The sequence below is a fragment of the Pongo abelii genome, chromosome 4 (assembly GCF_028885655.2).
Source record: "Pongo abelii isolate AG06213 chromosome 4, NHGRI_mPonAbe1-v2.0_pri, whole genome shotgun sequence".
NCBI classification, from domain to species: domain Eukaryota; kingdom Metazoa; phylum Chordata; class Mammalia; order Primates; family Hominidae; genus Pongo; species Pongo abelii.
The window spans coordinates 74,687,258-74,711,807 of record NC_071989.2 but is presented as its reverse complement, the minus strand read 5'-3'; the positions used below and the strand labels follow the sequence as shown (position 1 = coordinate 74,711,807).

General features: G+C 36.3%; 1 protein-coding gene across 7 annotated transcripts in view; it reads left to right on the top strand.

The window, feature by feature from the left end:
- Window positions 1–17,063, top strand: part of CENPK (centromere protein K) — a 45,033-nt gene extending 27,970 nt beyond the window's left edge. For 6 of the 7 annotated variants that reach the window (XM_054556418.2, XM_009240752.4, XM_002815603.6 and 3 more), the window contains 5 exons: window positions 5,705–5,787; window positions 5,887–5,985; window positions 6,326–6,452; window positions 13,302–13,355; window positions 16,190–17,063. In XM_054556418.2, the coding sequence (XP_054412393.1) occupies window positions 5,705–5,787; window positions 5,887–5,985; window positions 6,326–6,452; window positions 13,302–13,355; window positions 16,190–16,348 (522 nt within the window). In that variant the 3' untranslated portion in view covers window positions 16,349–17,063. Of the gene's footprint in view, window positions 1–5,704; window positions 5,788–5,886; window positions 5,986–6,325; window positions 6,453–13,301; window positions 13,356–15,235 lie in introns of all 7 variants that reach the window. The other variant, XM_054556417.2, reaches the window with a different exon arrangement.
- The last annotated feature ends 7,487 nt before the right edge of the window (window positions 17,064–24,550 follow it).

The following is a 24,550-nucleotide window of genomic DNA, read 5'->3' as shown; positions in this document are numbered from 1 at the left end:
ATGAGCCATGGTGCCCGACTTCTTTTGATTTTCTCTGTGGTGTTTTGGAGAACTTAAGCTCCTAATTTGATTAACTCCATTTAATCAAGTTTTCTATTAAGGTCTGAGCTCAAATCTAAGAACTGTTTGCCCAACTCAGAGTCACAAAGATTTTCTCCTGTGTTTTCTGTTAAAAGTTTTTAAGTTTTAGGTTTCAGTATTTAGGTTCATGATCCATTTTGAGTTAATGTTTATGTATATATAGTATGAGTTAGTGATATAGGGTCATTTGTTTTCATTTGGATACTGACTGTTCCAGTGGTATTTGTTGAAGAAACTATCTTTTCTTTTTTGAATTTCCTTTACACTTTTGTTGAAAATTAATGACCATATATATGTGTATCTATTTCTGGACTCTGTTTTTCTCTATTCTGTGCTTTGGATATTTCTGGTTTTTTGTTCTGTGTTTCTGTCTTTAAGCCAATACCACATTATGTTTTTTACCGAAGCTTTAAAATAAGTCTTGAAATCAAGTATTATGAATTCTCTAACTTTGTTGTTCTTTTCAAAATTGTTTCATATTTCCACGTAACTTTTAGAATTGGTTTGTCATTCTGCCCCGTAAAAAGCTGGAACTTTGAAATTTCCCTGAATCTATAGGTTAATTTGTGGAAGATTGCTATCTTTAACATACTTAGTCTGAATGCAGATCCATTAGCACTGTATCGTCTTTGTATTTATTTAGGTCCCCATTTATTTGGTGTTTAAACATTTTGTCTCACCAGTGTTTTGTAGTTTTCAGCATACAGGTCTTGCACATCTTTTGTCAAATTTATCCCTTTATTATTTCATAATTTTGACTATTAAACGGTATTCTTTTAAATTTCAATTTTTTTCTTTTTCCTTTTTTTTTTTTTGTTGAGACAGAATCTCGCTCTGTCACCCAGGCTAGAGTGCAGTGGTGCCATCTCAGCTCACTGCAAGCTCTACCTCCCGGGTTCACGCCATTCTCCTGCCTCAGCCTCCCGAGTAGCTGGGACTACAGGTGCCCACCACCACGCCTGGCTAATTTTGTTTTGTATTTTTAGTAGAGATGGGTTTTCACCATTTTAGCCAGGATTGTCTTGATCTCCTGACCTCATGATCTGCCCACCTTGGCCTCCCAAAGTGCTGGGATTACAGGCTTGAGGCACCGCACCCGGCCTTAAATTTCAATTTTTATTTATTACTAATAAATACAAATACAATTAATATTTATATATTGATTTTGTATCCAGTGAACTTGAGAAACTTTTATTCTACATACTTATTATCTGAGATCAAACACAGTTTTACATATCTTTTCCCTTTTGTATGATTTTTATATCTTTTTGGGGGGTTATTTTGCTGTCCTAGAACTTGTACTTCAGTAAAATATTGAACAGAAATGGTAAGAATGGACATCTTTGCCTTGTTCCTGATGTTATCGGAAAGCATTTGCCCTTTCACCATTAAGTGTGATGTTAGCAGTAGGTTTTTCATAGACACTTTTAATCAGATTGCGGAAATTTTCTTCTGTTACAGTTTATGAAATCTTATTTTATTTTATGTTATTTTATTTATTTATTTATTTATTTTGATACAGGGTCTTACTCTGTCACCCAGGCTGGAGTGCAATGGCACGATCTCAGTTCACTGCAATCTCTGCCTCCTGGGTTCAAGCAATTCTCCTGCCTCAGCCTCCCGAGTAGCTTGGATTACAGGCACCTGTCACCGCTTTGGGCTAATTTATGTATTTTTAGTAGAGACGGGGTTTCACCATTTTGGCCAGGCTGGTCTTGAACTCTTAATCTCAGGTCCTCGGCCTCCCAAAGTGCTGAGATTACGGGCATGAGCCACCGCCCCTGGCCTAAGTCTTTTATTTTAAAATCACAAATTAATATTGAATTTTGTCACTTACTCTTCCTGAATTTATTGAGGTTATTAAATGGTTTTCTCCTTTTTTAAATCTATTGATGTGGTGAATTACATTGATTGATTTTTAAAATTGATTTTTGTTTTTTTTTTTTTTTCTTTTTGAGATGGAGTTTCGCTCTTGTTGTCCAGGCTGGAGTGCAATGGCGTGATCTCAGCTCACTGTAATCTCCACCTCCCGGGTTCAAGCAATTCTCCTGCCTCAGCCTCCCAAGTAGCTGGAATTACAGGCATGCTCCACCACGCCTGGCTAATTTTGTATTTTTAATAGAGACGGGGTTTATCCATGTTGGTCAGGCTGGTCTCAAACTCCCTACCTCAGGTGATCTGCCCACCTCAGCCTCCGAAAGTTCTGGGATTACAGGCATGACCCACCACCACCCCATCTCTACTAAAAATACAAAAATTGATTTTATCTGTCTGCTTAACTGTATATTCCTGTGATAAACCCCACTTTGCCATACTATATTAATCTTTCTTATTTATTGCTGAATTTAATTTGCTGAAACTTTATGAGATTTTTGCTTCTGTGTTCATGAGGAATATTAGTCTGTGGTTTTCTTTTTTGTGATGTCTTTGTCAGGCTTTGATATAAGGGTAATACCAGCCTCATAGAACAAATTAGGAAGTATTCTCTCCTCTTCAAAAGAGTTTGTATAGAATAGTAATTTTTTATTCCTGAAGTATTTGTTTGAATTCACAGAAGAAACCATCTGGGCCTAAAATTTTCTCATAAACTGAATAAAAATTTAGAGATGAAAAAAAATTTTCATCTGTGAAAATTTTTAATTACAAATTCTATTTCTCTGGAGCTAGTCATATTTGTCTAAATGAGCTTTGGTAGTTTATGTCTCTCAAAGAATTTATTCATCTAATTTGTCAAATTTAGTGACAAGATTGTCCATAACATTTCTCCATTATCATTTTAATGTTTGTAGTGATGTCACCTCTCTCATTCCTGATATTGGTGATTTATGTCCTTCTCCCCACCCCATAATTAATCTAATTTTATTCACCGTCTCAAAAAACCAATTTTCATTACTCTTTCCTTATTTTTATTTTTTTATTTTGTACTGATTTAACTTCTTTGTTGTTATTATTTCCTCAACTTAACTGTGGGTTTTATTTGCTCTTTTTCATATTTCTTATGATAGAAGCTGAGGTTATTAATTTGAGAGCTTTCTTTTAAAATAGGCTTTTAGGCCAGGCGCAGTGGCTCACGCCTGTAATACCAGCACTTTGGGATGCTGAGGTGGGCAGATCATGAGGTCAGGAGATCGAGACCATCCTGGCCAACATGGTGAAACCCCATCTCTACTAAAAATACAAAAATTAGCTGGGCATGGTGGCATGCACCTGTAGTCCCAGCTACTCGGGAGGCTGAAGCAGGAGAATCACTTGAACCCGGGAGGCGGAGGCTATAGTGAGCCGAGATAGTGCCACTGCACTCCAGCCTGACAACAGAGCTAGATTCCGTCTCAAAAAAAAAAAAATAGATTTTTAGTGCTCTAAATTCTCATCTGATTACTGCTTTTGCTTCATCCCAGAAATCTTGATGTTGCATGTCAATTGTTTGGGGGATAAAAAAAAAAAGACAAATTTTGATGTTAATGTTTTTATTTCTATTCAGTTATAATAATTTCCTATTTTCATATTGGTTGCTTCTTTGACCCATGGATTATTTAGATGTATGTTTTTGGTATCCAAATAGTTGCAAAGATTTCTAGATACCTTTCTATTATTTTTCAATTTAATGCCATTCTTAGGCCATATTTAATATAATCAATATGATTGCATTGAAAGCTATGTTATTGATTTATATTTTTCGGGGGGAGGGAGGGTTGGGAGCAGAGGATCTCGCTCCATTGCCCAGGCTGGGTGCAGTGTTGATATCATAGCTCACTGCAGCCTTGAACTCCTGGCCTCAAACAACCCTTTCACCTTAGCCTCCTAAAGTGGTAGAATTACAGGAATGAGTCACCAGGCTTGGCCTTGATTTATCTTTCTTTTCATCCTACTGTTTTTCTGTTCCTGTTTTCTTCTTTTCCCACCTTCTTGGATTGTGTGTGTTGTTGTTGTTGTTGTCGTTGTTGTTGTTGAGGCAGGGTCTTGCCTTGTTACCCAGGCTGGCGTGCAGTGGTATGATCTCAGCTCACTGCGGCATCCACCTCCTGGCCTCAAGTGATCCTCCTGCCTCAGCCTTCCAAGTAGCTGGGACTACAGGCATGTGGCACCATGCCTGGCTAATTTTTGTATTTATTTATAGAGACACGGTTTCGCCATGTTGCCCAGGCTGGTCTCTAATTATCACTATTGAGTTATTAGTTATTTATTTTCTTTGTTTTCATAGTTACTTTAGGGTTTGTAATATACATGTTTAACTTATCACTGATTTATGTTTAGAAAAAGCTAATGGAAACCCTTGTGATCAGGAGAATGGAACACTAGTGCTTATTGTAGTTCTCTTTAGTCTTTGTTGTTCCTAAAATCCCTCAAGCATACTTCTGCCCCTTGGCCATTGTACTTACTATTCCCTTTCCCTGAAACATTCTTTTGCTAGAGAATAACATGATGTTTTCCTTTGTCTTCTTTCTCTGTTATTTAAATGTTACCTGATCAGAGAAGTCTTTCCATATCATACTACCTAAAACATCCATTTCTTGCTCTTCATACCTTTACTTTTATTTTGATTTTTTTTTTCTTTATGACACTTGACCATTGCTGGAGTAAACGTCTGGATTTCCCTCTTTGTTCTGTTCAGCTTTACATCTCTCCCTCCTTCAACAGTGCCTAATAGTCAATGATTGATCAACAAATTTGATTGAATAAATATTGAATGAGTGAGTCGTTTGTTTCTGTTTTGTACAGTCTCCTTAGAAAAGGTACCTGGGGCCGAGTGTGGTGGCTCACACCTGTAATCCCAGCACTTTGGGAGACTGAGGCGGATGGATCATGAAGTCAGAAGGTCTAGACCAGCCTGGCCAATATGGTGAAACCCCGTCTTTACTAAAAATACAAAAATTAGCTGGGCGTGGTGGCACGTGCCTGTATTCCCAGCTACTCGGGAGGCTGAGGCAGGAGACTCACTTGAACCCAGGAGGCAGAAGTTGCAGTGAGCCGAGTTCACGCCACTGCACTCCAGCCTGGGTGACAAAGCAAGACTCCGTCTCAAAAAATAAAAATAAAAGAAAAGGTACCTGGGCCGGGCACAGTGGCTCACACCTGTAATCCCAGCACTTTGGGAGGCCAAGGCGGGTGGATCACAAGGTCAGGAGATCGAGACCATCCTGGCTAACATGGTGAAACCCCATCTCTACTAAAAACACAAAAAGCTAGCCTGGCATGGTGGCAGGCACCTGTAGTCCCAGCTACTCAGGAGGCTGGGGCAGGAGAATGGCGTGAACCCGGGAGGCGGAGCTTGCAGTGAGCTGAGATGGCACCACTGCCCTCCAGCCTGGGTGACAGAGTGAGACTGTTTCAAAACAAAAAAGTGCCTACTCTCTGATTACTGAAAACACACCATTATTTTGCCTTTCAATATGATATTAAAATTTACTGCTCAAAACCTCTTATATTTTTGAATTTAACCATAGAATATTACCACAAATTTAGCATCTACTGTATATTTACCTTTTCAAATGCTTTCTGCTAGGCTTTTTTACTACTGATGTCCGAATGGAAGTATCCTGGACCACTATGTAAATTTGACTTTCGTTCAGGAATAAAACTGGGATTAAAGACCAAGCAATTAATTTGAATTATTTTATTCTAGTTCCAAAAGCTGAGACAAGATCTTGAAATGGTACTGTCCACTATGGAGTCAAAGAATGAAAAGTTAAAGGAAGACTTAGAAAGGTTTGTTTATGTTATAATTACTATTAATCATTCATATATATTAAGTGACATTTAAAGTTTTATTTAGATATTGCTTGTTTTGTTTTTCCATGTCGAAAGGGAACAACGGTGGTTGGATGAACAGCAACAGATAATGGAATCTCTTAATGTACTACACAGTGAATTGAAAAATAAGGTTGAAACATTTTCTGAATCAAGGTATTAATTTTATGTTCTAGGTTTTTAAAATAGGAAAAGTATTTTATTTTTTGTGTTACGTGAAACATAGATGAAGTTAAATGTTACCAGGAATCAGGAGTCTTGCCCTAACTTTTGTTAACTATTAGCTATTATATGATCTTTTATGAGTGACTTGACTTGACTGTACCTTTGGTTTCTCTACTTGTTATATAGACAATATTATTTTCAAAAAGGTAGTTATTTGGTTTGAGCAAATGAAGTTTTAACAAAGTTTTTGATCAACTTCATGAATAACTAGTTACATGTGCATATGTGTTTTATCAGTTAAATGTTTCTCTTAATTTTTTAAATCTATTAGAATCTTTAATGAGCTGAAAACTAAAATGCTCAATGTAAAAGAATATAAGGAGAAACTCTTGAGTACCTTGGGCGAGTTTCTAGAAGACCATTTTCCTCTGCCTGATAGAAGTGTTAAAAAGAAAAAGGTAAGTTTTAGAGAAGACATTTATGTAAATTATCATATTTGAAATTATTTTAGGTGGGTTTAGAAGCATATTTTCTTATTTAGTTCAAAGATATGCACATGTATGGAAATATGCCATTATCACATTATACTTATTGAAAAACTAGAAGCAACCTAATTATTCAATAAAATGGAATTAAGTATATGTATATTTTTTGGGGCGGGTGGGCGGGGGGACAGAGTCTCTCTCTGTCATCCAGGCTGTAGTTCAATGGCGTGATCTCAGCTCACTGCAATCTCTGCCTCCTGGGTTCAAGTGATTCTTATGCCTTAGCCTTCAGAGTAGCTGGGACTACAGGTGTGTGCCACCATGCCCAGCTAATTTTTTGTATTTGTAGTAGAGAGGGGATGTCACCAAGTTGCCCAGGCTGGTCTTGAACTCCTGAGCTCAGGCAATCTGCCCACCTCGGCCTCCCAAGTGGGATTATTAGATGCTAGGATTACAGGTGTGAGCCACTGCACCCAGCCAGAGTATATTTCTTATATTATATCCTTGTGATGGGAGTAGGTCAGCTTTTCATATAATGTATTGAACACCTTCAAAGAAGTTAATGAAATACAACTTATTGTTGAATGAATAAAACACTGATGATTAAATTGTTTGAATCTAACTTATGTTTAAAAATTGATAGTACTTATGTCTGACAGCTAGGATTGTAGGTGGTTTTTTTGCTTTTCACAATTTTTTCAATTTTCTGTGATGAGTATGTACAACTTTTTAAATCAAAAGAATGATGTTTAAAATTTGTTACAGATTAATGTAAGTTATTGACTATTTTAATAGCTATAATGAAATAAACCTTTTCTGAAAAAGCAAATAAATATTTTATTGAGTGGCAGAAGATTGTGAACAGTTCTTATATATATATATGGTGTTAATAAGACTTTTGAAATTGGAGTAATCATTGAATAATATATTTGGTTTAATCATTTTCAGCATAAAATCTTTCATGTCTCCCTAGGGAATGAAGTCTGTAAACTCCTTAGAAATCTCTTCATTAGAATTTATACTATGGACTTCTATCTCCTCAGCCTCATCTCCAAGCATTCATCCATCTCTTACATGAATCCATTCAGCTATGTCACCAATTGACCTCTCACTTTTTTGTGCCTTATACATTCTATTTTTTCTGCCTAGGTTAAAACCCTTTCGATCTGGTGAGGGTAGCAGATTCCTACTTAAGATAGTTTAAACATCTTTTGAGTGAAATGTATTATGAAATTTAGGTGTTCTTTTATTGATTTATTTTTATTTTTGGGGACCAAGTTTTGCTCTGTCACCCAGGCTGGAGTGCAGTGGTATGATCTCTGCTCACTGCAACCTCTGCCTCCCAGGTTCAAGTGATAGATTCTCCTGTCCCAGCCTCCCGAGTGGATGGGACCACAAACGTGTGCCACCACACCCAGCTAATTTTTTTGTATTTTTAGTAGACAGGGTTTCACCATGTTGGCCAGGCTGGTCTCGAACTCCTGACCTCAATTGATTCGCCCGCCTCAGCCTCCCAAAGTGCTGGGATTACAGGCGTGAACCACCACACCTGACCTATTGATTGAGTTTTTTAGAGACGAGGTCTTGCTATGTTGCCCAGGGTAGACTTGAACTCCTGGGTTGAAGCTATCCACCCGCCTCAGCCTCCACACAGCTGGGACTACAGATGTGAGCTACTGAATCTGGCTCTAGGTGTCCTTTTAGTAACACTTTTCAAATGATTTTGTTAATGTTATTTATGTCTATCTCTCCCTTTATCCCCATGCCCTGTGAGCTACTCGGTGTGTTTAATTCATCTTTGTATCTCTTCTATCTTGCATATCTTTTATATAGAACCTTCTCAGTTCATATTTATTGAATGGATGTGAATATACTAGGAAAAGGAGAAAAAGTTCTGTTTGTTTTTGTTTTTACTATCTGTGTTCTTTTTATTCTTCCCTTATTTATAATTGTCTATAGGCTTTACATTTGTTATGGACTGTGTCTTCCATTCTATTATTGTTTTTTGCCTCTTATTTATTTGTAAAAGTATGACAGCCTCCTGTTGGCCATTTCATTAAAGTCATGATTCCTTGCCTCTTTATGACCTTAATCTTGCAACAACTCACTGATTTATTTTCTGGTCCCAGTCTCCTCCATTTTTTTCAACACTTTTTGTTGCTGTTGCTCCACTAATAGAACCAGAGGTTTGAGGCATCCTGAAAAGGAAGCTTGATTACCATGAGCCATTATCAGGTTATTAAGTCAGATTTTATAACCTCACTTCTTTTTTTATGATGTATAAGGACTATTGATACATGTTACAAAGTGATTCTTGTCTCTCTGTTTCTTTCTCTGTATGTTTCTCTCTCTCCCCCCAACAATACGGTGTTTATTAGTCTACTTGGGCTGTGATAACAAAATACCACAGACTGGGTGGTTTAAACAAAAGTTTCACAGTGTAGAGGCTAGAAGTTCAAGATGAAAGGAAGGTACTGTCGGGGTTGGTTTCTGGTCTCTCTTCCTGGCTTGTAGGTGACCACTTGCTCACTGTGTTCTCACATTGGGCTCTTTGTGTACCCAAGGAAAGAAAGAATTCTCAAGTGTCTCTTCCTCTTTTTATGAGGAAACCATTCATATTGGATTGGGGCCCCATTCTTACGACCTCGTTTATCCTTAATTACCTTATTTAAGACTTTATTTTTAAAAACATAGTCACATTAGGACTTCCACATATGAATTTTGGGGAGACATCGTTCAGTCCACAACACTGGACTTTATAACTCAAAGATGTATACAAAGAAGAAAGCTAAAAACAGCAAAACTCCCTCCATCAGATCATTACCATTAGGTGAACATCACAATTAATATTAGGTGATTGTCATTTGAGATATCTTGCTAAGCACATATACATATAGAACCATAAACAGATGGATTGATGGATGGCTGGATCAATGTAATTTTGTAAATGCTAATAATAAAATAAATGTAATTTTACTTTTTTTTTTTTTTTTTGAGATGGAGTCTTGTTCTGTCACCCAGGCTGGAGTACAGTAGCTGAGATTTCAGCTCACTGCAACCTCCACCTCCTGGGTTCAAGTGATTCTCCTGCCTCAGCCTCCTGAGTAGATGGGATTACAGGTGTGCACTGCTATGCTGGCCAATTTTTCTATCTTTGTTTTTCAGTAGAGATGGAATTTTACCATGCTGGCCAGGCTGGTCTTGGTCTCCTGACCTCAGGTGATCCACCCACCTCAGCCTCCCAAAGTGCTGGGATTACAGGTGTGCCCCACTGTGCCTGGCCTAATTTTACTTAATTTTGAGAGAAGAAAAAGAATGAGTGAAGTTGAACAGTTGAACTCAGATAAATATTTCTTTGCATCAAATCATTTTAGTTCTGGAGAGAGCCTTTCAATATAAAGGAAACAAGTGAATCATGAAAAACATGGAAAATTTAATTACAGTTTAACTTCATATCTCAATTCTAGGCAGTTATTGACTCTGCTGTAAAAGATAAGAAAATTATTCTTTTTCCTATACCCTTATTTCTATTTTGTGTTATTTTTACTTTGGCAGGTTATATTTTATTCAGAACTTATATTTTATTTATATTTTATTCAGAAAACACCATTTATATTTAGCCTTCATTCTACATTGTATTGGAGTCAATGCTCATTATCTTTTTTTTTTTTTTTTTTTTTTTTGAGATGGAGTCTCCCTCTGTTGCCCAGGCTGGAGTGCAGTGGCATGATCTCGTCTCGCTGCAACCTCTGCCTCCCAGGTTCAAGCGATTCTCCTGCCTCAGCCTCCTGAGTAGCTTGGGACTACAGGTGCATTCCACCATGCCCAGTTAATTTGGTTTGTTTTGGTTTTTTTTGGTATTTTTAGTAGAGACGGGGTTTCACTGTGTTAGCCAGGATGGTCTCGATCTCCTGACCTTATGATCCGCCCGACTTAGCCTCCCAGAGTTTTTTGTTTGTTTTTTTTTTTGAGATGGAGTCTTGCTTTGTCGCCCACGCTGGAGTGCAGTGGCGCGATCTCGGCTCACTGTAAGCTCCGCCTCCCGGGTTCACACCATTCTCCTGCCTCAGCCTCCCGAGTAGCTGGGAGTACAGGCACCCGCAACCACGCCTGGCTAATTTTTTTTTTTTTGGTATGCTTTTAGTAGAGACGGGGTTTCACCGTGTAAGCCAGGATACTCTCAATCTCCTGAGCTGGTGATCCGCCCGCCTCGGCCTCCCAAAGTGCTGGGATTACAGGCATGAGCCACCGTGCCCGGGCCAAGCCTCCAAGAGTTCTTAAGTTTAATCCTTCGCTTAGTTTGATGGGTTTCTTTGACAAGTAATTTGTTCAAGAATTCCTGGGTGGTTAGTCTTTGGATTCTTGGATGGTGTAAATACTTTGTTTGTCTTTATACTAAAAGGATATTTTAAGCACTTTTTTTTTTTTAATCTCAAGTTCTGTTAGGTATTGCTCCCTGTCTTTTAAGATGGAATGTGATATAGAGAATTCTGAGGCCAGCCTATGGATGACTTGTTGCTTCTGACTATATCTGGAGAGTTCTTTATATTTGAACCAATAACATCAGAATATTTCACAATGTTGGTTATTCAATATCAGTTTTCCTTTGAAAAAGATGTTATTTTTCTGGGCAGTTTTAATTCACATTTCATTTCATAGAAATTTTCTTTTATATTTTTCTTCTGCATTTCATTTGATTGTCTCAAGTCTTTATAATTTAACCTGTATCTTGCTTCTCATTTATTAATCAATACTATAATTGTGCTGTCTTCACCACTAATCATATGCTCATTTATACCACTCTTTTTCCTTTACTAAGGTATTAGATTTTCAGAGCCTGCTCAGCTGTCTTTATTTAGGAATCGTATATATTTTTGTTAGTGTTATGTACTATTTCTTTAATATATTTGTATTTCTGCAAGGCTTTATAAGAATTCCATGGTAATCTCTGACTGGTATCAGGAAAATAATAGTTGTCACTGTAGTAGGCAACTTTATAATTAATTGAATGTCTGAATTCAAAACCTTCTGATTAGGATTAGTATTATCTTGGAACTTTCTAGCGGTTTCCTTTAGAGTCTGTCCTGTTGAACATTTTTAACAATAACTTAAAGAGATAGAATATGTGGCTATCAAAGTTTACAAATGATGTGAAAGTAAGAGGGCTAGATAGTAAATATGTTGGATGACAGATTGAAGACTTTATTTCTTAGCTAGTTAGGAACTAAGGCAAATAAAATAGGTTGATGTTTAAGTAGAAATACATAGAATATCTATGTATTTACATACATACAGAAACATTACATTACAGAATAAGGAAGACATTTTTAGCTAGATATGTGAAAAATACTTTGGCATTTTAGATGATAGTATTCTCAGAAGTCCACAAGGAAAAAATAGATGTCTAAAAGCTAATACCATCTTAAATTTAATGAATAGAATTCTAGTCTCTGTAATTATGAAAGTGGGTGTTCTTTTTTTGTCTTTGGTAGTCAAATCACACCTAGATCATTGTGGCAGACTGGATGAGGGAAAACAAAAGACAAATTAGAGCACATTCAGAGAATAATCATGGTATTGAGAAGGCTCAAATTTATGTCATATGAAAAGTAATTGAGGTGGGGTGTGGTGGCTCACACCTGTAATCCCGCACTTTAGGAGACTGAGGTGGGAGGATCACTTGAAGCCAAAAATTTGAGACCAGCTTGGACAACGTAGCAAGACCCTGCCTCTACAAAACAAACAAATAAACAAAAACATTACTGTGGCACATGCCTGTAGTCCCAGCTACTCGGGAGGCTGAGGTGGGAAGATAGCTTGAGCCCAGGAAGTTGAGGCTGCAATGAGCTATGATGGCACCACTGCACTCCAGCCTGGGTGACAGAGTGAGACCCTGTCTCCGAAAAAAAGAAAAAGAAAAATAATTGAAGAAACAAATGGTGATTAGTATTTTGAAAAAGAGAAGATTTGGGCCTTATAATAGCAGTCTTCAAATATTTGAGGAACTCTTGGGTAGAATTGGAATGAGATTTATTCTCGTCATTCCAAGGAAGAAACAACTAATGAGTTGAGCTAACATGACAAACTGTCAAGAGCTATAGAAAGATGATTAAGTCTCTCATAAGAGCAAGTTTCCTATACTGAAACTGCATAAATGTACTCTGGAATGTCATTTGGGGAGTTTTTATTGAGGGATTTAAATACTAAATTTTTTATATGATTATATATAATGTGTATATCTATTATATGTTTATGGATAGTTTTAATTGTATTGTCCAGTTACTATAAGAGTTTTTACTGTCTTAGAAGATATTTCAACTGCATTTTTATGAATCTGACTTAAATACAATGTTTACTTTCAGAATTTTTTGTCACTTAATTATGAATATTTGATTTTAGTTACTTTGTACCATTACAACTAAGAAATATTAATTTTAAAAGTCTTGGCTGAACGCGGTGGCTCACTCCTGTAATCAAAGCACTTTGGGAGGCTGATGTGGGCAGATCACCTGAGGTCAGGAGCTCGAGACCAGCCTGGCCAACATGGTGAAACCTCGTATCTACTAAAAATACAAAAATTAGCCAGGCATGGTCGTGGGAGCCTGTAATCCCAGCTACTCGGGAGGCTGAGGCAAGAGAATCGCTTGAACCCGGGAGGCGAAGGTTGCAGCGAACCGAGATTGCGCCATTGCACTCCAGCCTGGGCGCCAAGAATGAAACTCTGTCTCAAAAATAAAATAAAAGTCTTGTAAAAACAGTCCAATATTTCACCATTGGCAGAAGTGAAGTGGTAATTGTTTGTTATTCACATTTCTCTTGAAGAAAAACATTCAAGAATCATCTGTAAACCTGATAACACTGCATGAAATGTTCGAGGTAAGTGTTTTGTGTAGTTTGTTTTGTCTTGAAGCTGTCTCTTAGTCATTTGTGAACAATTATACTCAGACTTGAAAAACAAAAAATACTGCTTTAATTCTTAAAGTATTCATCAATCTTTATTAAATATATTTGTAATAATATATCTTTGGTATAAAATTAGTTTCTGTTCCCTGTACAGTACTGAGAGGAATATTGTTATTTTTTAAATAATGTGAATTTAAGGTCTATCTCTTAATCATGTTCTCAAGATTTATTACAGGTAAAATTTTTATCTAGGTATGAGCTGACAGGGTGAAAAAATTTTTTTAATGATGTTATCTAGTATTTACATAGTAAAACTCTATGCTGTTACATTGACTCTTTAATTTGTAGCTCTGTACTCTATATAAAATACGTAATGAACTTAAAGATTCTTTCCACAAAGTTGTAGAAATTGTACAATTTTTAAAAAATAACATCAGTCTCTTTTCTTGTAATGTAAGTACTGAGTTTTCCAACTTTCTCTGATTTGACATATACCTTGTTTTATAAATATCTTCGACCTTTTCAAAAATGTTTTTGAACCTCAACCATGTTATCAATTATATTAAATACTTTGGAAGATCTTGATATGACAATTTATGATAAATTGGGCAGAAAGGAAAATGAAATAGTGTATGAAGAACAGGGTATTTACCAATTAATGTACCCCCTTTTAAAATCATTGGTAAATTTTGAAGAAAGAGTGATTTCAGAAAACGCGTTTCATTTAACTTAATGAACTAGGTGTTAAAGTCTCTTTTTGCCCAGCTGACAAGTTTTGGTTCCTCAGGATTTAATACAGAATATTATTGCTTTGAAAAGCAAAATACAAATATTTATTAGATTCGTAATTAGAATATTTTAACGTATTTCTAGCTACTCTATGCTGAAACTAAGATGACTATAGTTTCTCATGGATGACTTAACCTTTTTTTTTAATAAAAATTGTCAGTCATGGAAATACTGAAAGGTATTACATGTATAATTTTTTAATAGTGTACATAGTATGTACCATCTGTGTTAGGCCATTGTTGTGTTGCTGTAAAGAAATACCTAAGACTGTATAATTTATAAGGAAAAGGAATTTAATTGGTTCATGGTTTGCAGGCTGTATAAACATGACACTAGCATCTGCTCAGCTTCTAAGGAGGCCTAAGGGAGCTTTTACTCATAGCAGAAGGTGAAGCAGGCGCAGACACTTTACATGGCCAGAGTGGGAGCAAGAGGGAGAGGGAAAGGTACCACACACACTTTTAAGCAGCCAGATCTTGCGAGAACTCACTATCATGAGGACAGCACCAAGGGGATTTGCTAAAGCATTCATGAGAAATTCACCCTGATGATCCAGTCACCTCCCACCAGACTCCACCTCCAACATTGGGGATTACATTTCAAAATGAGATTTGGTAGGGGACACACCTAAACTATATCAGCATATAAAACTTAGCATTAGAATCCTAAGTTTGTCTCCAAGGCTCATATTGTCAGTGATAAAGGAACTAATATTAAAACTGCAGTTAGGTTAAAAATAAAACAATATGATTAAAATTAGAAATGCAAAATAGGAAAGATTTGTACTAAAATAAGCTGTTTGTACTAAAATAAGCCATTGCTCTAAAATACAAATAATATTTAATTCTATATTATGATATTCAAAAGAAATGAGGCCAAAGCTTTTTTCCTGCAGAACGTGGGACTTGAAATAATTAATGATAGTTGAAAATGTTATTTCAAGAACTAAGGTATTATTATAAAATTTAATTGAGATTAGAGCTTGATGGATTAATTTGATTTATTTCTATGGCACTTTGAATTGTATAAATTATGCATTCTCTTTTCCATGTTCCTTAAAACAGCATCTTTCAGTTAAAAATTTGGCCTGACAATTCAGAGATATGGAGTCTAATCCAAGATCCACCCCTGATTATGTGCCCCTGAGGAATCTCTTAACTCTTCTGAGTTTTAGTTTTGTAATTTGTGAAGGCACTGGAAGGTAGCTGAGGAGGCAAAATAACAATTGATCTACATTTAGCGTTTTTCACTGTATTTCATAACATTAGTATTCAAACAATTGTAAATATTTGTTTCTTGAAAAAACTTTTATAATAGCAGTGGATTTGGGAAAGAATAGCTGATTCTCAATTCACATTAGCCAGCTTTCCCAAGCTTGTTTGATCACAGAACCTTGTTTTTCAGGAACTAAGAACATCTTTAGGGAGACTAATTCTATGGAATGCAGTTTGGAAAATGCTAGCCTATATAATTTAATATAAATACTCAAAACTCAATTTGTGGTTGTAATTCCACAATATCCTTAATGAAGATCAGGGATACTCAGGATGAAGCTGAAGGAAGTGATGATGACAAAATTGACTCTTGCAAAGATTTATCAGAAGAATAGGTGTTTTGTAGGGGACAGGACCAGTTATTTTTCCTTCAAATATTAAGACACAATTGCTCACTTTCTTTTTAACTTTTTGTGTTTTTTGTGAAATATTAATTTTTTAAGATTTTTGTCTTTATCCTAAAGAAGATATTAATCTCAAAAGAAGTGGGAGGATTGTAAATTATTTCTAACCAATTTTTAGGAAATGTTTTTCTAAATTAAAGATGCAAAAATTCACTTTAAAGCTTTTTTCATTAGCTAATACCCGTAGTCCTTTCAAAAAGGAAATTCAAATTTGTAGATTAAAAGTATTAAACAGTTGTTGAAAAAGAAAAGAGGTCAATATTCTTTGACAAAAAACTTTCTTATAGCTATATTGACTTTTTCCCAAGTAAAGTATATTTTGAATGATATTTTCTCCTAGATTCTTATAAATAGATTATTTGATGTTCCACATGATCCATATGTCAAAATTAGTGATTCCTTTTGGCCACCTTATGTTGAGCTGCTGCTGCGTAATGGAATTGCCTTGAGACATCCAGAAGATCCAACCCGAATAAGATTAGAAGCTTTCCATCAGTAAAAGGATGTTTTCTTTTTTCACACAGTAAAAAAATCTTATCATTCAAGGATATTGGAACCATAGGACTATTTGGATAAAAAACATTATTTGCAAATTAATGCACATAGGCCATCTTACTTTTATTGCAAAATGGCATGTGCTGCCATCTATTATTCATTTTTAAATGGTCCTTTCTTATTCAGTGAGTGCTTTGGTGTTTTAAACTATATGGATAAGAATGCAAGTAGATAATATTCTAGGCATAAAACATTTAATGTACCTTATCTCATGCAATATTCTTTGGATTCTTTGTTGATTTATGATATTGCTAATATAATATTTTCTTAAAATATATAACAATATCTTTTATGCATTTTGAGTTCCAGTTGGTGCTTCTTTATATTTAGAAATTATAATGGGAAGGTCATTTAATTTGCAGATGGTTTTAAAATTGAGGTAATATCTGATGTAGAAGGTGGCATAATTTAAAAATATTTAGCAAATTTGTTTCATATGTACTGTCTTATTTCTAGATTTGTTTAAAATTGGAATATGAAAAACTAATGGATAAAGCTAGCATAAAATTGATATTTTAGTTTGTATTATTAATATACCATGTTACCTTATATATTAATCTACTCTTGATTCTGCTAATTATTACCAACAAAATTGTATTCATGACATTTTATTAATCCTCTGAATTTTCTGTAAATAAAATTATTTCTGAAAATCTCTAGCTATTGGTGATGTGGCATATTTTTATAAGTAGCAAATGTTTTTTAAAGGTCGATAAACTAAGATACAAGACTCATTTAGTATTACATACAAGCTAAACTAGAGAATCCTAAATCCATTTAGTATCATTAGTTTTCTAAGAGAAATTTCTGTTTATTTTTTTACTTGAAAGCGCTTTCTATTGTATATTATCCAAGTTTCTTGCTTACCTTAATTACTTCGTATTTTCTAAAGTAAACAAATATTTGAAGTATACTAAATCCCTCTGTAGAAAATACAAATACTATTATATTTTAGGGAACATAACTCTTTCAGGGGAAGATAATATATAAAGTACCTCCTAGAATACTCCAGTTGGATATTGAAGAAGTGAGCAACTTTTTACTCTTTGAAGTTACTGGAGAGGGAAGAAATGGCAGTGTAGGTCTGACAAGAATTCTTCAGAGCAGGTAGTACTGTTGTCCATGAAATACTAGCAAAACACTTTTGGTGTTTGCTAATTAAAACATTAAAAATATGTAATCGAGCCAGACACGGTGGCTCATGTCTATAATCCCAGCACTTTTGGGAGGCCGAGGTGGGCGAATCACTTGAGGTCAGGAGTTTGAGACCAGCCAGGCCAACATGGTGAAACCCCGTCTTTACTAAAAATACCAAAAATTAGCTGGATGTGGTGGTGCACACCTGTAATCCCAGCTACTTGAAGGCTGAGGCAGGGGAATTGCTTGAACCTGGGAGGTAGAGGTTGCAGTGAGCCAAGATTGCGCCACTGTACTCCAGCCTGGGTGACGAGCAAAACTCCGTCTCAAAAGAAAAAAAAAAAAGTAATCCTTATGCTTGCAATGTCTACCAATAGACTGTATTTTTCTAGAAGTTTATATGGGGTATGTCAATATGCTACCAGTTGCTAAATGTAGTGTATCAAATACTTTATTGCATTTTATGACATGTTGACTCAAAAATTAGTAAGTGAAAAGTTGCTAATAGCTTATTTTTAATATTCTTAATACTTTCCCTAGTTTATTGTTTATCCTACAACTTTGTTTTGATGGAATCTTGCTTTTTTTTTTTAGCATGTAGAGATGTAAAATTTTTAACTTATTTTTGATTATACAAAAAATAAATGCAGATACTACAGATAAAACTGAAATTTCCTTTGATATTTCCTATCCAGGTCCTCTCTGCCTTGGGGTAACCACTATTTGATACATGCTATTATTTTTCATGTTACATTATGATTATTCTCTTCTATCATTTGACTGTGTCCAGAAGATCATCCATTTTAATGAATCTTGTTTTGCAATAATCAGAGAGCCAATTCACATGATGGTGGATTGTTCGTATCTGTTTAATCCTGGTAAGAGAGCAGAGACAATGGAATTGTCCAAGATGCTGGATTAACTTAGAGAAGGCAGAAAAGTGGAAGACAAGAACAAAAGAAGATCAATTAATAGAAAACATTAACAAATATAGTAATTTATATCAATCAGTTTAAATGTGAGTTGTCTAAATACACAAATACACAGATACTGTCACAGTGGATTAAAAAATGACTAAACAAGAAATCCACTTTAAATACAGAGATGGAGAAAGATACATCATATGTTATGGGCTGAATATTCATGTTCCCCTGTTCCCCAAATTTATATGTTGAAGCCCTGACCCCCTGTGTGATAGTATTTGGAGATAGGGATCTTAGAAGATACTTAAGGTTAGGTGGCACCCTGACTAACATAAGGTTAGTGCCCTTATAAGAAGGGACACAGGAAGCTTGCTCTCTTTGCCATGTGAAGATACAACTAGAAGGTAGCTGTCTACAAATGAGAGAGCCTTCCCCAGAAATGGACTATGCTGACACCCTGATCCCAGACTTCGTCCTCAGAAATTTGAGAAAATGAAAATTTCTGTTAAGTCACCTAGTGTATGGTGTTTTGTTAGGGTAGCCTAGATAGACTAACATATGAAACTATACTCATGAAAAGAAAGCTGGAGTAGCTATATTAATTTCATACAAAGCAGGACAAGGAAAATGAGAGGCAACATATGGTGATAAAGGGGTAATTAACTTTTTCTTTTCAAAAAAGACACCATGGAAGCTATGTCTTTGACTACAAAGGAATTAAACTAGAAATAAGTAATGAAAATACCTGGAAAATCCCAAAATACTTGTAGATTAAGGAACACACTTCTAAACACATAGGTCAAAGAAGTCTCGAGAAGATATATTTTGAACTAAATAAATGAAAATACAAGTTATCAAAATTTGTGAGATGCGGCCGGGCGTGGTGGTTCATGCCTGTAATCCCAGCACTTGTTGGGAGGCCGAGGCGGGTGGATCACGAGGTCAGGAGATCAAGACCATCCTGGCTAACACGGTGAAACCCCGTCTCTACTAAAATACAAAAAATTAGCCGGGCGTGGTGGCAGGCACCTGTAGTCTCAGCTACTTGGGAGGCTGAGGCAGGAGAATGGCCTGAACCCAGGAGGCGGAGCTTGCAGTGAGCTGAGATTGCGCCACTGCACTCCAGCTTGGGCGACAGAGCAAGATTCCGTCTCAAAAAAAAAAAAAAAAATTTTGTGAGATGCAGCAAAAGCAGTGGCTAGAGGGAAATTTATAGTATTGAATGCATATATTGGAAAACGTTAAAGATCTAAAATCAATAAACATCTACTTTAGGAAATTAGAAAAAGAAGAGCAAATTAAATCCAAAGTAAGCAGAAGAAATAGAATAGAAATCAATAAAATTGAAACAAAAACAATAGAGAAATTCAGTGAAACAAATGAAATTCAATGAAAAGTTAAAATTTATAAAACTTTTTGCCATAACAAAAGAAAAAACAAAAATTACTAAAATCAGAAATGAAAAGAGGTGCCATTATTACTCTTGTGAACATTAGGACATTAGAAGGTTAATAAAGGAATGTTATGAGCAACTCTTGAGTGTACAAATTTGATAGCAGATGAAATGGACCAATTTTGTGAAAGACGCAACCTACCAAAAGTCATACAAGGAGAAATAACTGCCTTGCATAAACTTATAAAATAAATTGAATCAATTATGAGCTTCCAAAACAAAGCACTGGTCTCAGATGGCTTCACTAGTGAATTCTACCATTCAAGGAGAAAGTGATGCCAATTTTGTACAGTCTGTTCTAGAAAATAGAAGGAGAGGAAATGCTTTAACACACTCTGTGAGGCTGAGCTTACGCCTGTAATCCCAGCACTTTGGGAGGCTGAGGCGGGCGGATCACGAGGCCAGGAGTTTGAGACTAGCCTGACCAATATGGTGAAACCCCGTCTCTACTAAAAATACAAAAAAATTAGCCAGGCCTGGTGACACGTGCCTGTAATCCCAGCTACTCGGGAGGCTGAGGCAAAAGAATCACTTGAACCCGGGACAGGGAGGTTGCAGTGAGCTGAGACCGCCACTGCACTCCAGCCTGGGTGACAAAGTGAGACTACGTCTCAAAAAAAAATTAAAAGAAAAAAAAAAAGATTATGCGAGGCCAGCATTACCCTGATAACAAAATTAGGTAAAGATGTTACAAGCAAGGGCAACTACAGACCAGTATCTCTCATGAACATAGCTGTAAAAATTCTCAACAGAATATTAGCAAATCTAACATAACAATATATAACAAAAAACTATACACCACAGTCAAGTGGCATTTATTTCAGGTATGCAAGTCTGGTTCAACAAATCAGTTCATACAGTCCATTACATTATCACACTAAAGGAGTAAAGTCATGATCATATCAATAGATGCAGAAAAGCCGTTTGACAAAAAAAGCCAACATCTATTTGTGATTAAAAACAAACCTCTCAGCCAGCTAGGAATATAAGAAAACCCTCAACTTCATAAAGAATATTTACAAAAAACCTACAGCTAACAACATACTTAATGGTGGGACATCAGATGCTTTCCCTTGAAGAACAGAAACAAGGCAAGTAGATCACATCATTCCTATTTAATACTGCACTGGAAGTTCTTGCTAATGCAATAAGACAAAATTCCTATGTCTCAACAAAAAATAATTTGAAACTAAAACCTGAATATAGCAAGTTTACAGAGAATGTATGGTTCATACACATTCAATTACGTTCTTAGATATACCAGGGATGAACATTTGGAATTAGAAATTTAAAACATTTACATTAGCACCAAAAGAGAGTAGAGAGAGAAGAAAGAAGGAAGGAAACAAAATTAACTTTGTACAAGATCTATATGGAAAACTACAAAAGTCTCATGAAAGAAATTGAAGATAGAAATAAATAGAAGAATATTCCACGTTCATGGGTAGGAAGACTAAATATTTTTAAGGTGTTATGTCTTCCTAACTTTACAGATTCATTGAAATCTCAATAAAAATCCCAGCAAGATACTTGTGGATATTGACAAAATTTTATAGTTAATGAGGGAAAAACTCAGAATAGCTGCTAAGATATTTAGGAAAAACAAAGTTGGAGGACTGACACTGACTTTGGCGATGACTTTTTAGCTACAACACCAAAAGCATGATTCATGAAAGAAAAAAATTAGTTGGACCTTATTAAAATTAAAAAGTCTGTGAAGGACACTGTTAAAATGAAAAGATATGCCACAACCTGGGATAAAAACTTTGCAAAATATATCTGATAAAGGATTTGTATCCAAAATATACAATGAACTCTTTAAAAGTCAACAAGAAAAGTCAATAAGAAAAACCAATTAAAAAGTAGGTAAAAGATCGGAGCAGGCACCTCACAAAAGAAGATATATAGATAGCAAATAAGCATGAAAAAGTTGTTCAACATCGTATGTCATTAGAGAATTCCAAATTTAAATAATGAGAGATCACTATGGGCCTACCACAATGGCTAAAACTAAAATATAATACCAAAGGCTGATGAGGATATGCAGCAACAGGAACATACAGCCACTTAGTGTTACAGTTTTACGGTTTTTTACAAAGCTAAATATAGCCCTAATACAGGCATACCTTGAAGATACTGTGGGTTTGGTTCCAGACAACTGCAATAAAACAAATACCACAAGTGAGTCACAAAAATTGTTTGATTTCACAGTACATGTAAAAGTTTTGTTTACACTATACTGTAGTCTAGTAACTATACATAGCATTATTTCTAAAAATGTACATACATTATTTAAAACAAACCTTCACCTCGTAATTTTTTGTAAAACAAGCCTTCACCTAGTTGTAATTTTTTGCTAGTGGAAGGTCTTGTCAGTGTTAATGGCTGCTGACTGATCGGGGTAGTGGTTGTTGGAGGTTCGGGTGGCTGTGGCCATTTCTTAAAATAAGTCAGTGAAGCTTGCCACATTGATTGACTTACTTTCACAAAAAGATTTCTCAGTAGCATGGTAAGATGCTGTTTGATAGCTTTCTACCCACAGTAGAACTTCTTTCAAAATAAGAGTCACTCCTCTCAAACCCTGCCACTGCCATATCAACAATGTTTATGTAATATTCTAAATCTTTTCTTGTCATTTCAACCATGTTCACTGCATCTTCACTGGAAGTAGATTCCATCTCAAGAAACCATTTTTTGCTCATCCATGGGAAGTAACTCCTCATCTGTTCAAGTTGTATCATGAGATTGTAGCAATTCAGTCACATCTTCAGGCTCCACTCCTAGTTCTCTTGATATTTCTACCACATGTGTGGTTACTTGAACCCCTCAGAGTCATCCATGAAGTTCAGAACCAACCTCTTGCACACTCCTGTTAATGTTGATATTTTGACCTCCTCCCATGAATCGCACATGTTCTTAATGGCATCTAGAGTGGCAAATAATTTCCAGAAGGTTTTCAATGTACTTGAAAATCCAAATCCGTCAGATCAGCCGTCTCCGATCTTTTTGTCACCAGGGACCAGTTTTGTAGAAGACAATTTTTCCATGGACCCAGAGTGGGGCTGGGGGGATGGTTTTGGGATGAATCTGTTCTACCTAAGATCATCAGGCATTAGCTTCTCATAAGGAGCATGCAACCTAGATCCCTCACATGTGCAGTTCACAAAAGGGTTTGTGCTCCTGTGAGAATCTAATGCTGCTGATCTGACAGGAGGCAGAGCTCAGGCCATAATGCTCACTCGCCTGCTGCTCACCTCCTGTGGTGTGACCCGGTTCCTAACAGGCCATGGACTGGTACCAGAGCACAGGCAGAGTAGATTTTAGTATAATTCTTAAGGGCCCTAGGATTCCTGGAATGGTACATTGAGCACTGGTTTTAACTTAAGGTCACCAGCTGCATTAGCCCTTAGCAAGACAGTCTTTCTGTCCTTTGAAGCTTTGAAGCCAGGCATTGACTTCTCTAGCTATGAGAGTCTCTAGATGGCATATAGAAGGCTGTTTTGTCTACATTGAAAATTTGCTGTTTAGCATAGCCACTCTCATCAATATCTTAGCTAGATCTTCTGGATAACTTGGTACAGCTTCTGCCTCAGCACTTATTGCTTCCCCTTGCACTTTTATGTTATGGAGATGGCTTCTTTCCTTAAACCTCATGAACCAACCTCTGCTAGCTTCACACTTTTCTTTTGCAGCTTCCTCACCTCTCTCAACCTTCATAGAATTGAAAAGAGTTAAGGCCTTGTGGATTAGGCTTTGGCTTAGAGGAATGTTGTGGTTGTGTCTTAGTCCATTTTCTGTTGCTTATAACAGAATAACTAAAACTGGGTAATTTATAAAGAAGAGGAATTTCTTTCTACAGTTATTGAGCCAGGAAGTCCAAGGTTGAGAAGCTGCATCTTGTGGGGCCCTCTTGCTGCTGGTGACTCTGAAGAAGTCACCAGAATGGCACAGGACATCACATGGTGAAGGGTCTGAGAGGAATATCTCTCTTCCTCTTTTTATAAAGCCACCCGTCCCATTCCCATGATAACCCAATACTCCATTAATTAATGAATTGGGTAAGCCATTTTTCTTTCTTTCTTTCTTTCTTTCTTTTTTTTTTTTTTGAGATGGAGTTTTGCTCTTGTTATCCAAGCTGGAGTGCAGTGGCACAATCTTGGCTCACTGCAAACTCTATCTCCTGGGTTCAAGCAATTCTGCCTCAGCCTCCCGAGTAGCTGGGATTACAGGCGTGCACCACCATGCCCGCCTAATTGTTTGTATATTTGATAGAAATGGGGTTTCACCATGTTAGCCAGGCTGGTCTCGAACTCCTGACCTCAGGTGATCTGCCCTCCTCGGCCTCTCAAAGTGCTGGGATTACAGGCGTGAGCCACCGCACCCGGATGCCATTTTTCATTCATTAGAGCACAGTCCTCATGACCCAATCACCTCTTAACGTCCCTGCCTCTCAATACTGCCTCTTAATCCACATTTTGTGGATTAAGTTTCAACATGAATTTTGGAGGAGACAGTCATTCAAACCATAGCAGGCTGGTTTGATCTTCTGTCTGGAAATCTAAAACTTTCTCCATTGATCAGCAATAAGGCTGTTTCACTTTCTTACCATTTATATGTTTGCTAGGGCAGCACT